Genomic DNA, 12,960 nt, shown 5'->3' with positions numbered 1-12,960 from the left:
GAGTTTTCGGAAGATAAGAATGAAAAGAAGAGGCAAGCTGAAAAGCCAAGTGATTCTCAATTGGATGTGATCAGTAGAGATGAGTCAATTATTACATGCTCTGAAGACAGCGTAAACGTGCGGCAAACCAAACCTTACAAGTCCTTGGAATCCGAATACAAGGAGAGAAAGGAATCGCGAAGTGCGAAGCGCAAGCCGACTGTAGATTTGATGCTTACAAATCGCAACTCGGCAACAGGAACTGATTTGAAGTTAACGTGTGGAATCTCAGGTCAGGATATGAGCGTGCAATGGTTCAAGCAGAAGGAAGAGATAGGGAATGATATCAAGTACAGGATAACCTTGAACGATGGTCTAGCCTGCCTTGAAATCAAATCAACAGAAATGAACGATTCTGGCATTTATCGATGCATAGCGTCTAATCGAAATGGAGAGGTCGAAACAAGCTGTCTTGTGACTATATACGAAGCACCTTCAACCAAATTTGGCACTCCGCCAATATTTACACGCAACATTCGAGGTAAGTGCCTATTCTACTTACCTATTATACGTATGCCACCCCCATTTAGTGCTTCATTAATTAACGTCAGATTGCAAATGAGTCAATTATTTGTTGCCAAAGTAAATAGGAAGTAAGCATATATATATTTACTTTGCAGGAATATTGTAATACATAAGTGGTTCGGCCAAATTATTTCGTTCAATCCATTCTCACTTTATGATAAGTTAAATATTATAAGCTTATTTATAGTTTTATATTATATGTGTTAGTCGTTAATAGACGCCACTATATTTAGTGCAATTTATATAATTGAATTTTTTGGGTGCATTAATTAAAACACTAATACATTTAAATAGCAGATTTTTTGGCAAGCACTATGTTGCCAGATATATACGTGTATATATCTAAAGAACGAACCGATTTGCGTGAACAATCGATTGACAATTAGGATGCATTCGAGAAGGAATGTATTTTCAAATCTCTCACTACATGCGGACAGTCGTGAATCTTCTTTTGAATCGAACGGACGTCTAACGTCCTGGAAACTCTTTTCTTTCGATCGATCGAACCGTTGCGGGATTTACATATATAAATATATATATATCTTTCGACTCGAACGGATTATTATTTTTTCATCGGTTTTTCGTTACATATTCACATTTTTTCGCAACGAATTTATTACTTTTTTGACCTTGTCCTGTGATAAGCTAAAAGACAAACCGTAATCGCGATGGAAGAGACGGACGGTGATATTGAGCCCCGAGGCTCCGCTGAACCGGAGGCAACACCAGCCCAGGATACGTTGCAGGTGCCGACGCAAAAGAGGCGGAAGCTCAAGTCTCCCACTCCGGGTAGTTTACGCGGACGTAGTGCCACGCCCATACACGGCCGGAGTCAGACTCCCTTTAGTTTGTACATGACTCGTCGAAGCGCCACGCCTTCAACATGGCGAAGCATTACGCCATTCCTCAAGCGCGAGGAGAAGGAGAAAACTCCCTTTGAACTCGGCCGGGACATCAAGTCGCAGACGACGTGCAACATTGCTGTCTTTGATCGTGCCTTGATCATGGATATCTCCGAGCCTGTGGATATTCAGAAACCTGTGCGTTACATAACATCCGATTTGTCAGTAATCGATCGGGCTGCTGTAATGGATGTGTCTAACGTTGAGGTTATCTACGTTGTTGAGGAATACGAAGAGGTGGAGGAAGAGGAGGAAATCATTGAGGAGGTCAAGCCCAAGAAGAAGGAAAAGAAGGCTCGTAAGCCACGCGTAGGCCGCAAATCTGTTGACAAGGATCAAAGTCCTTTGGCGGGCTCCGAGGCCGAAGACTTGATCGACTTGGATGATCGTGAAGATAGCGTTGACTTCGAAGAGGATGAGCCTGTCAAGAAGGGCAAGAAGAAGGCGCCGCCCAAGAAGAAGGAGAAAAAGGAAAAGTCTCCGAGTCCCAAGTTGTCCTTGAAACTGGAGATCGGCGGTGGTCAAAAGGCCAGCAAGAAGATGTTTGAACAACCTGCAGCTGCTCCAAAGCCTCCACCCAAAAAGAGCAAGATGGTGCTACAGATGGAAGAGCAGGCCAAGGCGGCAGCAAAGGCTGCTGAGGAGGAAGCGAACCGCGCTAAGCCCAAAGGTGAGACCTTTGAGGAGCGCCAGAAACGCTTGAAAGAGGAAAAAGAGGAGCAGGAGCGACTCGAAGCGGAGCAACGTGCATTAGAGGAGGCCGAGGCAGAAGCTGAAGCTGAGGCCGAAGCCGAGGATGATGAAGAGGATCCATCGTTCGTTGATGATGCCGATGATGGTACGGAGGCAGCTGATTACAACGAGGACGAAGATGTCGATAGAGATCAGGACGAGGAGGAGTTGAACGAGGAAGACGACGTAGTCGCCGACTTGAAAAAAGAAAAACGACGTGGCAGTGACTCATCGGATGAGTACACTCGTCCCGATCCACATGAGGAGGAACGCTGGCAACGCATTGCCGCCATCGAGGGCGAAGAGTTTATGCAGCAGATGCGCAAATACAGTATCGCTAAGCGGATTAGCGAAAAGGAACGCGATGCCGACTGGCAACGACGACGTGAACAGGCACGTCTGCCGAAGTTTATTAACTTCCTTTCCGATCGCACTGCCGAGGCGGGTCAAAGTGTACGCATGGCTTGCGCTGTCGATGGTCCCGAGTTATCGGTGAAATGGTTTAAGGATGGCAAGCAGCTGGAGCGCGATGGAACTCATCGCATCATCAACAACAACAACATCCTAGTGCTTGAAGTGATAAACACGACCATTCTCGACTCGGGAGAGTACACGTGTCAAATTTTGAATCAGAATGACGATGCCACCTCCTCGTGCATTGTTACTATTTACGAAATCTTTAAGGACGAACCCAAACCTCCCTCTTTCCAGTATATCAAAGGTACATGTCCAAGCAGTCTTCCTTCCCATTTCAGGTCTGGCTTCATGATATTTGTTTGTGTGTTTTAGAGTACTACCACATGCGTGACGATGAGTTGACAATTGAGGGTCATGTACATGGTGTACCCCGACCTGTGGTCACTTGGTGGCGTGGCGCCTTCCAGATTAAGCCCAGCTATAAGTTCACGATGCTGGAGGAGGCGCATGGAGTCTGCAAGCTATTGATCTACAAGCCCGGCAACAAGGATAGCGGCATCTACACGCTGAAGGCGATCAATTCGATTGGCGAGGCGCAGATTAATCACACCGTTGAGGTGGCCAAGAATCTGCACTATCATGTGCCTGGCATCTTCCATGCTCGCGATAAGATCCAGCTAGACAGCTTGAAGCAGGCTCGCCTTTCCATGACTGCTGCTCTCAAGTCCAAGGCGGAATCCGATCAAAAGCGTGCTGAGATTGAGGCCGAACAGCAGCGAGTAGCTGCAGCTGCCATTGCAGCTCGTGCGCCTCCAGAACCATTGGTGCCTGCCAAGCAGAAGCTATCGTTTGCCACCCAGTTGCGCGATCGCATGGCTCTCGAGGGCACTAGCGTGAAGTTTGTGGCCACTGTCATTGGTCCGTCACCTAACACGCGATGGATGAAGGACGACAAGTGGGTGCAAATGAACGACAACATCAAGAACCTGTCCGAGGAGGGCAAAGCTATCATTCAGATCGTGAAAGTGTCCTCGGAAGACTCGGGTATCTACAAGTGTGTGGCCAAAAATGATATGTGCGAGATTGAGACCCAATGCTACTTCAAAGTGTATGCCGCGCAAGCTGATGGCGATGAATCCGAGCCTATCTTTGCCCTGCCATTGCGAGGTATTTTCTCGTCTGTCCGTCTAACCGTGTATGTGTTTACCAGTGACAAAGTGTTTATGTACCTCCATCAACTGTCGAAAAGTCGTTACATCTGTAATTTTCATTTGCCATTAATAATTAATTGATTTGAATCTACCGTTGTATTAGCAATTTTTGAAATATCAGTGCATAACATAGAAAGCATTGTAGCTGATATTATCGACACTCAATATACACCCACAACAATATATTCATCTGCATCTGTATCTGTTTTTGTGCCAACGCCAACACACACATATCGACGTATTGAAGAAATGCAATGTATACTTATTGTTTTGTGTCCACACTCGTTCAGATCAATTCGAATCAGTTCAGAACAAAACATCGATTGAGGTCACCACGCCAAGTGTTACGAAAATAGATTAGAGACGAGACAATTAATTGAAGGTGTCCTCCTCTTATTTTTTTGTACATATTGCCTTAGATGTGTATCACTCTTCCCAAAATGATTTGATCATCGATACGAAGGTCCGTGGCAATCCGCGGCCTGAGATCTCGTGGACGAAAGATCAAATACCTGTGGTGCTCGACGATCGTATCGTGCAAATCGAGCACTTGGATGGCATTTGCGAATTGATCGTGAACAAGCCAACGGAGCACGACAACGGCATCTACGTTTGCACCGCCAAAAACAAATTGGGCTCTCAGTCGACCACTCACACCGTTGTCGTCGATACCACACACTCTTCTCGTCGCTCAAGCATTCTATCAGCAATGCAGGATGATGCAACATCCGCAGCTCCAGGTGGCGAAGGCGGTAAAAAGAAGAAGAAGTTGCCTAAAGGCGATGCCGATGCCAATGCCGAGGGAGGCTATGAACGTCGCAGCCGTATGCCTGATCCCTCACCCAAGCAAATGCTTTACTTCACGGTCAATCTTTCTAATCGGTACGTGGCCGAGGGCTCCAAGGTCAAGTTGCAGGCGGTAGTAGGTGGACCAGAGCCCACAATTAAGTGGACTAAGGATGATCAAAATGTACAATATGGACCGCGTATACGCAATATGAATCGTGACAGTCTCGCCGTGCTGGAGTTCACCAGTGCATTGCCGGAAGATTCGGGCACTTATACAATTACAGCGCAGAATGAGCACTGCAAAATCACGACATCGGCTGTGTTGCACGTCTATCAACCGAAGGTCAACACCGATGTGCAGCCCGTGTTCATACGCTCGCTGAAAGGTAATTCAAGCGGTTCTCTCTTTCTACTTGTTTACCATGTCGTGTCGTCTCATTGTCTAAACGGATCTATGAATAGATCAAAGCAATGTCGTTGTCTGTCCACCGATTGTTGCTGATTACGCAATGCTATTGGCCATGTCTCTTCTTTTGTTACTTGTTGCGTATTTATGTAACTATTAATGGTTCACCTTCCACGCCTCACTCACAGAGACCTATCATCTTAACTCCAATGAGTTGATTCTGGAGACTGCGGTGCGTGGTCAGCCAACACCGCAGGTGCAATGGTTTAAGGACAGCATAGAGATACAGAGTGGTGGCCGCTTTCAGCTTATCGAGCATCAGGATGGCACCTGTGAGTTGATCATCGATCGGCCGGACAACAAGGACTCGGGCAAGTATGTTGTCAAGGCGGAAAGTCGTGCTGGCAAAATGGAAATTTCCCATTATGTGCTCTTCGAGGGTAAAGCCTCGCACATTGCGGACAATATTCATGGTGTGTTCCATGCCGACAAGAGTCTAATGCGTCCTAAGGAGGTGGAGAAGCCCGCTCCCAAACCAGCTGCTGCTGAGGGGGGTGAAGAGGAAAAGGGAAAGCGTCGTGGTCGTAAGAAGGATGAACCTGAGGAGGAGGCGACTGCATCGGTCACGGACTATGCTTCAGACACGGCGAGCATGTCAAGCAAACGTCGCGAGAAGAACGTTGCCATACACTTTAGCACGTCGATGCGAGATCGTGTGGTAGCCGAGGGATCTAAGGTGAAGATATCCTGCTTCTTAGAGGCGAAGGAGCCACAGGTCAAGTGGTTCAAGGATGGAGAACAAATTCAGAACGGTCCCAAGATGCGCGGACGCTATAGCGAGGGCTTGTGCCTTCTGGAGATTAACAGTGCAACCCCCGAGGACAACGGCGAGTACAAGTGCTGGGGACGCGACGAATCCGGTGAGGCATCAACATCGTGTAGGCTCGAAGTCTATGAAAATCCTGGCACGGGTGATGTGCCTCCAACATTTACGCGTAACATCAAGGATACACTGCACGGCAAGATCAATGAATTGCAGTTGGACGTGCATGTGCGAGGATTGCCAACGCCAGCGGTAACCTGGTTCAAGGATGGCGTTAAGATTGAGAATAGCGAGAAATATCAGCAGGTGGATCACGATGATGGCACCTCGGAGTTGTTTGTCAGCTATCCCAAGGCTTCCGATAGCGGCAAATATGTTTGCCAAGCTGAAAATCGTGAGGGTCAAACGGAAATCGTGCACATGGTCACCGTGGAACCACGTGTCCGTGTGCGACCTACATCACCTCCAAGGGAGGGTAGACCTCCAGCCAAGCCAACCACCGAAGAAGAAGAAGGTGAAGAAGCACCAGCTGAGGGCGAGGAGGCAGTTGAAGGCGGAGAAGGTGCACCAACTGAGAAAAGGAAGCGCAAGAAGAAGGGCGCCGCCCAAGATGAGGAAGGTGGCGGATCCAGGCGTGAAGTGCCCCCACCACCAGATCTAAAGAAGCGCCTGTACTTCCGAAACTTCCTCTCCAATCGTACCGTAAAATCGGGCAGTAATGTAAAATGGATGGTTAACATCGATGGACCCGAGCCCACAGCCAAATGGTTCCATGGCGATCAACCTATTGCCTTTGGGCCCAAGAGCAAGATGTCTATGCAGGATGGCATTGCCTGGCTCAATCTAGTAGGTGTTACGGAGGAAGAGGCTGGCGAGTATACACTTCGCGTGCGGGGACTTGAGAATGAGATCGTTAGCACTTGTAATCTGTTCGTTTACAGTACGGGTAAAGCTGAGGTTATCACTCCCACTTTCACAGTGGGCATCAAAGGTATGCGCAAAGGCTTAAGTTAGCTATAGATGTAGCTCCTAGATGTACTTCATTTATGCATTCATTTTGCTAGCTGTCCACGTGAAATTTAAGGTATGCACTTAAGTTCCCCTCTTTCTAAGTCTAAGACTAACCAGGAAATTTCTGCCGGATCTATGTTTCATCTTGTCTTGTGCCTTGTCTATTTTGTGTCGTCATCCATTCTAGATGCATATCATTCCCAAAACAATCGTCTTACTCTCGAGTGCAAGGTGTCGGGCAGTCCCAAGCCACAAATCTCTTGGCAACGCGACAACACCCTGCTGCCCCTTGAGGGTTCGAAATACATCTATGCTGAGCAGGCGGATGGCGTCAAGCAGTTGACCATCACTTCCTTTGGCAGCGAGGACAGCGGACTTTACACTTGCTATGCGGAGAGTGAAAACGGTCAGATGAAGATTAGCAAGTTTGTGCAGGCGTCAGATTATATTAGAGAACGCACCGTCGATAAACGAACAACTAATCAAGTGATTGAGGATCTCAAGGAAACTCAGTCGAGTGCTGTGACGGAAAGTGCAGCTGCTGTGTCCAAGGCCAAGTCGAGAGAGGCCAAGTTGCGCTTGAATCTGGAGACGAGTCTTAAGACAATGACCATCAGCAGTGGCAACAAGGCGCAGCTCATCTGCTATGTCACGGGATTCATTGAAGATGTACATTGGTTGAGGGACGACGAACGTATTACAAAGGATGCTCGTCATAAAATCTACAACATAAATGGGGCCATTAGTCTGGAGATTTACGACGCACGTGCCGAGGACAGTGGACACTACAGATGTGTGGTGAAGAACAGCAAGCAGACTGTGGAGAGCTCAGGTCAGCTGACGGTGTTGGATGAATCGAGCGGCCAGTTGCCCCAGAGTTTTGTGGGGGGTATTAAGAGTAAGTCGAAATGATGATTAACTAATGTTGTGTAGTGCTAATCAGTTTAACGATTTATTTGCAGAATGCTATGATGCACAGCGTAACGAGATCGTGCTGAGTTGTCAGGTACATGGTCGTCCCAATGTCAGCTGGATGCGCGATGATCATACTATATGCAACAATCGTTATAGGGTTGTAGATGAACCAGGTGGCGAACGTAAACTGATCATACGCAATCCTATATCTTCGGACTGTGGTATATTTGCCTGCTACGCTGAACACGATGATCACATTGACTCGATTAGCTGCTGCATTCGGGCAGCAGACCTCAAACGTCTTATTTCCAACGATCAGGAGCAATCACATTCGCAATACTTGCCACAATCCTTGCCACGCGACCTGGTCGATGATTCTCCGCACTCCGAAATGCATGTGAATGGAAACGGGGAATTGCAGCGTGCTGGCAATCGCGTAATTCGCAGCGTCACCAATTCCAAACCACTGTTCCACACTTACTTGCATGATCGCACAGTATCAGAGGGCTCCAATCTGCGTCTGCTCTGCACAGTGTCCGGTGATGAGAACACACACATTGAGTGGCTGAAGAATCACAAACCTTTGCCCAAGGATACCCGCTATCAGATAGTTTATCAACATGGCGAGGCATCGCTGGAGATTTTTGCGGCCGTTGCCGAAGATAGCGGCAACTACACTTGCTCCGCAATCAACGATTTTGGCGAGAGCCTTAGTCATGCCCAGCTGCGGGTTTACAAGCATTTCCGAGAGGCTTCGCTACCGAGCACATTTGCGCAGCCAATTCGAGGTAGCCCAAGGACTCCTTCAACACCTTTGCTTCGCTTGCACAATCTTATTTTACTTGTTTGCTGTGCTAACTGCTTTCATTCCTTCTTAATCTATTCGATCAACCACAATTAATATTGCTCCCTGTACTTGCAGACACGTATTCTCTTAATGAGAATGAGTTGGTTCTGGATTGTCGCGTGCGTGGTCAACCACGTCCTGAGATAGAATGGATGAAGGGCAACGACATCATCTCCAACGATGCCAAGTATCAACAGATCGATCAGGCCGATGGCTACTCCAAGCTCATTATACGCAATCCAACGGAGAAAGATTCAGGCATTTATGCCTGTGTGGCCACCAATGAAGGTGCCAAGAATAAGATGACCCATCAGGTGGACTTTAAGGGACGCGAGAAATTCACGCAAGAGAAGACGCACGGTTTCTTCCATCGCGATCCCAACAAGCCCCACTTCCTTACCCCGCTGGGTAATCAAACTGTTTGCAATGGCGGCACCGTTGCCATCTCGGCAGAGTTTATGCAGTCCAGCACACCCATTGAGGTGAAATGGATTCGCGATCGCCGAACTGTCGATGGTCCCAATGTGACAACACTCAATGACCGCGGCGTATATACGCTGGCCATCACGAATGCTGGAGCCGAGCACGAGGGTACCTACACTTGTCTCGCCTCGAATGCGTTTGGACGCATTGAATCCCATGTGAACATCGATGTCGCTGTTGGTGCAGAGAAGAACGAGCGTCCGCCATTGTTCCTGTCGAGACCCGAAACCGAAATGAAGATTGCTGTTGGCGATCCTTTCTCGCTCTCCTTCCGTATTGCGGGCGATCCCAAGCCAAAGTGTAAGTCCGATAGTTTTATAATGAGTTCTCATGCCAATGTTTAATTTAAAGTTCGGAGACAGTTTCTTGGCTTGAGCTTTAGTTTACTTCAGTAGTGTTGTATTGAACTATTTTAATTTAATAACATATTTTTCCCTTGCTCTTAGTGGTGTTCATGAAGGGCACCAAGGACATTACACAGTCGGATCGTGTGAGCAAAGAGGTATCCGATGACTACACCAGATTCACTGTGCAAAAGTCGCAGATCTCCGATTCCGGCACCTATTTCGTTGTTGCTCGCAACGACTTTGGAACGGACAGAATATTCGTTACCATTACGGTTTGTACTCTTTCTGTTAAACTGGGTCGATCACTTTCTGTCTTCTTGTTATTGTGCTGTGGCTGTTCCTAATTGTTCCTAATGCTTTTGCTTACCTAACCATATGCTTTTATCTTTTCTCTTTTTTTCTATTTGCTTTTCTAGATTAAAACGCCCAAAAAGAAAGAATAAACCTTATTCAATAATGTTTATATTGTTTTACGCCACAAATTAAAACGCATCCCTTTTAAAAGCACCAATGATTTATTCTAAGTCTACTTTCACGACTCTATGTGTTCATTCAACAAACAAATAATAATAATACAACTATGTTATATCGTTCTGACTACAAAAAACAACAACAACAAATAAACAAACTTATAGGTCAACCCACGCGCTCGCTCTGAAACTCCAACGCAACCACGCTGGGGCCAACCCCTGGACAGTTACAGCGAGACTTCGTATTTCCGAGGTAAGTTATTGTTCCATTCACTCATTCGAAAGTATGCCCATATTCCTTGTATAGCTGTGCTCTTCTCGCGCAATATATGTATGTTTTGTGTATCATTTGTTTATTTCCTGGTATTTGATCGCTCGTTTCTGATTAGATCGTTTGTCTTGTTCTTGTTCTTGTCTCCTACCGGGTTTTATTTTGTTTTGTTAAATTATATCCTTTTGATAGTAGTCTTTCCATTTTTTCAATGTTAGCTCACTATTTGTCCGTAATTTGAGAGTCCCAAAGAAAAGTAAATCTAATCCGTTCACGGATAAATTTGTGTTCCATATCTAAATTTTGTTCACCTATGATGTGTTTTACTACGGTATTTCTAATTAGCTTAAATCCTTTTCATCCTTTATTTGATATTGGATTTTACAGATCGCTTCAGCTCTAACTTGTTTGGCTTCTATGACACTAGTCAAGAAAATTCTCAAAAGCAATTTCCTGTGAGATTATTGAATGCTTGATAACCAAAAACTAAATCCGAAACTGAACCGAACCACAACCACAAGAACATATCAAATTATCCGTGTATTTAGCTTTTGTTAGTATTTCTGAACGATTGACTTATTTTACAATTTATTGATTTATTTATTTTTATTATGGTATAAATAGCGTATTATATAGAGCACAGCAATCCAGCTTATACATTTACGTAGTCGAAAAACAAGAAAATAAAATATATATTTCTCCGGGGCGTTTTGCGTTTGATTTTTCTCTTTCAATATAGATCCACCTGGCTGCATCTCAACGGAACCTCTTGTGGTTGACTCGGGTCCTACGCACATATCACTGTCTTGGGGCAAGCCCGTCAGTGCGAACTCCGCACCTGTAATTGCCTACAAGGTGGAGGCTTGGATTGTGGGCCACGAAGGCGGCGCTTATTGGCGTGAGTTGGGCCTCACACCTATCAACTCATTTGACGCTTTCAATCTGAAGCCCAATGTGGAATATCATTTCCGTGTGACACCCAAGAATCGCTATGGTTGGGGTCCCGCGGTCCAGACCAGTTCTGCATTGCAAGTAGGCGGCGTCGAGTGTCTGCCAGAGTTTGTCAAGATATTGCCGGGTCAGGTGAAGGCGTTGCTAGGCTCCTCGTTCACTCTGCAGTGCAATATGCGTGGCGCACCACGTCCACAGATCACCTGGTACAAGGATGGTATTCAACTGAGCAGCAGTTCCGATCGCGTTAAGATACGACAGATTGGCTCCACTTGTGCCCTGACCATTGCCACTGTCGTCGAGCTGGATTCGGGACGCTACACCTGCGAAGCAACCAATTCAAAGGGACGGGTTTCCACCTTTGCTCGTCTACAGGTCGTCTCTGATCCCAGACTATACGAAGCAGATTCGCGTCTGAAGGAAATCGCACACGGACGCCATCCAGCTGAACTAGGCGAATCCCTACCCATCTTTACTATGCGCTTGAGGGATCGTCGTGTACAGGTCACCTATCCGGTGCGTCTCACCTGCCAGATCGTTGGCTATCCCACGCCAGAGATACTGTGGTACAAGGACGGCCAACTCATTGTCAGCGACAGAAGGCATCTGATCACTGCCGAGGGACAGTTCTTTACGCTGGAAATTGCAGCCACCACATTAGACGACAGCGGAGATTACACGTGCACGGCCAAAAACGAGTTGGGTTCCGTCTCGTGCCACAGCGTTCTAGTGGTAGACAAAGGCATCAGAGCTTACATTTCTCCAGACTTTTATGTGCCACTCGACCCATTCTATGTGTTCCGCGAGGGCAGCGAAATTCGTCTGTCCACCAAAGTCGAAGCCTATCCATCTGTGGGTGTCACCTGGCATCGCAATGGCATGCGACTACGTCCCAGCCGTCGCATATCTGCTACACTTGACTCCACCGGCTTTGTGGAGCTGATTATTGCCGAGGCAACGCCACGCGATGCGGGCATTTATGTGTGTGTCGCCTCCAATGTGGTGGGCAAGGTGGAGACCATTTGCCGTGTGGCAATCGAGGAGAACGACACAGTTTCCACACCGTCCCGCTCACTCGAAATACCCAGTATCAAGACAAACGATATGCCGTAAGTACACGCATTAATCCTGTTCAGCAGATCATTAAATTATGTTTATTTCATCAGGTACTCCAAGGAGCCGCTGTTCGTTGTTAAGCCACGCTCCAGTGAGGCCTACGAGGGCGACAATGTCATTATCTTCTGCGAAGTTGTCGGCGATCCCAAGCCCGAAGTTGTTTGGCTGCGTGATTTTCTCAATGTGAGTCGTTTATTCATAATACCCGGGGTAATACACAGAAAGAAGCATCGCCAAATCGATATATGATCTTTTTAAATGAATAGCGGGTATCGCACAGTCGAACACACATTCTACAGCAGCTCTCTTAGTCACTCGCTATGAATTGTGACGTCAGCAACGATAGCGGCAGCGACTTTAAGCAGCGCTTGCGCAGCTCGTTAAAATCGAGTTGCAGTTGCAGTTGCATTTACGGCGCCAGCAAATGTGGGTCGCAGTTATCGTCACAGTCTCCGCAGTTAAAATCAAGTGCAAGTGCGCCAACACCAAAAGTTCATAGCGGAACATTTACAGTAGACGTCGCAACGTCTTGGGTTCAATGTGGGCCCTATTCGGCATCAGGAAATAGAACGAACTACAATTTCCATATTTATTTCCGCAGTAATTGCTTATAAATACTTAAAAAAGTGGCAATCAACTGAACAGTTGTTACAGTTCAGTTGCTCGTTCGGATAAATTTTAAAATTAATTTTTAATTGATTCGCT

At 46.7% G+C, this 12,960-nt stretch overlaps 2 protein-coding genes across 2 annotated transcripts in view; one reads left to right on the top strand and one right to left on the bottom strand.

Annotated features, from left to right (window-relative positions):
• The window catches only part of LOC133843137 (uncharacterized), a 31,622-nt gene that overhangs the window by 16,036 nt on the left and 2,626 nt on the right, over positions 1 to 12,960 (bottom strand). The gene's annotated exons all lie outside the window — the stretch shown is intronic.
• The window catches only part of LOC133843101 (muscle M-line assembly protein unc-89-like), a 23,218-nt gene continuing 11,251 nt past the window's right edge, over positions 994 to 12,960 (top strand). The window contains 9 exon segments of the mRNA XM_062276498.1: positions 994 to 2,919; positions 2,988 to 3,782; positions 4,246 to 5,001; positions 5,210 to 6,835; positions 8,693 to 9,400; positions 9,547 to 9,719; positions 10,083 to 10,170; positions 10,928 to 12,248; positions 12,306 to 12,438. Coding sequence (XP_062132482.1) covers positions 1,233 to 2,919; positions 2,988 to 3,782; positions 4,246 to 5,001; positions 5,210 to 6,835; positions 8,693 to 9,400; positions 9,547 to 9,719; positions 10,083 to 10,170; positions 10,928 to 12,248; positions 12,306 to 12,438 — 7,287 coding nt within the window. The 5' untranslated portion in view covers positions 994 to 1,232.

This window comes from Drosophila sulfurigaster, chromosome 3, assembly GCF_023558435.1.
Source record: "Drosophila sulfurigaster albostrigata strain 15112-1811.04 chromosome 3, ASM2355843v2, whole genome shotgun sequence".
Classification (NCBI taxonomy): domain Eukaryota; kingdom Metazoa; phylum Arthropoda; class Insecta; order Diptera; family Drosophilidae; genus Drosophila; species Drosophila sulfurigaster.
The sequence above is the reverse complement of the archived record's forward strand: the minus strand, read 5'-3'. Positions and strand labels throughout refer to the sequence as shown.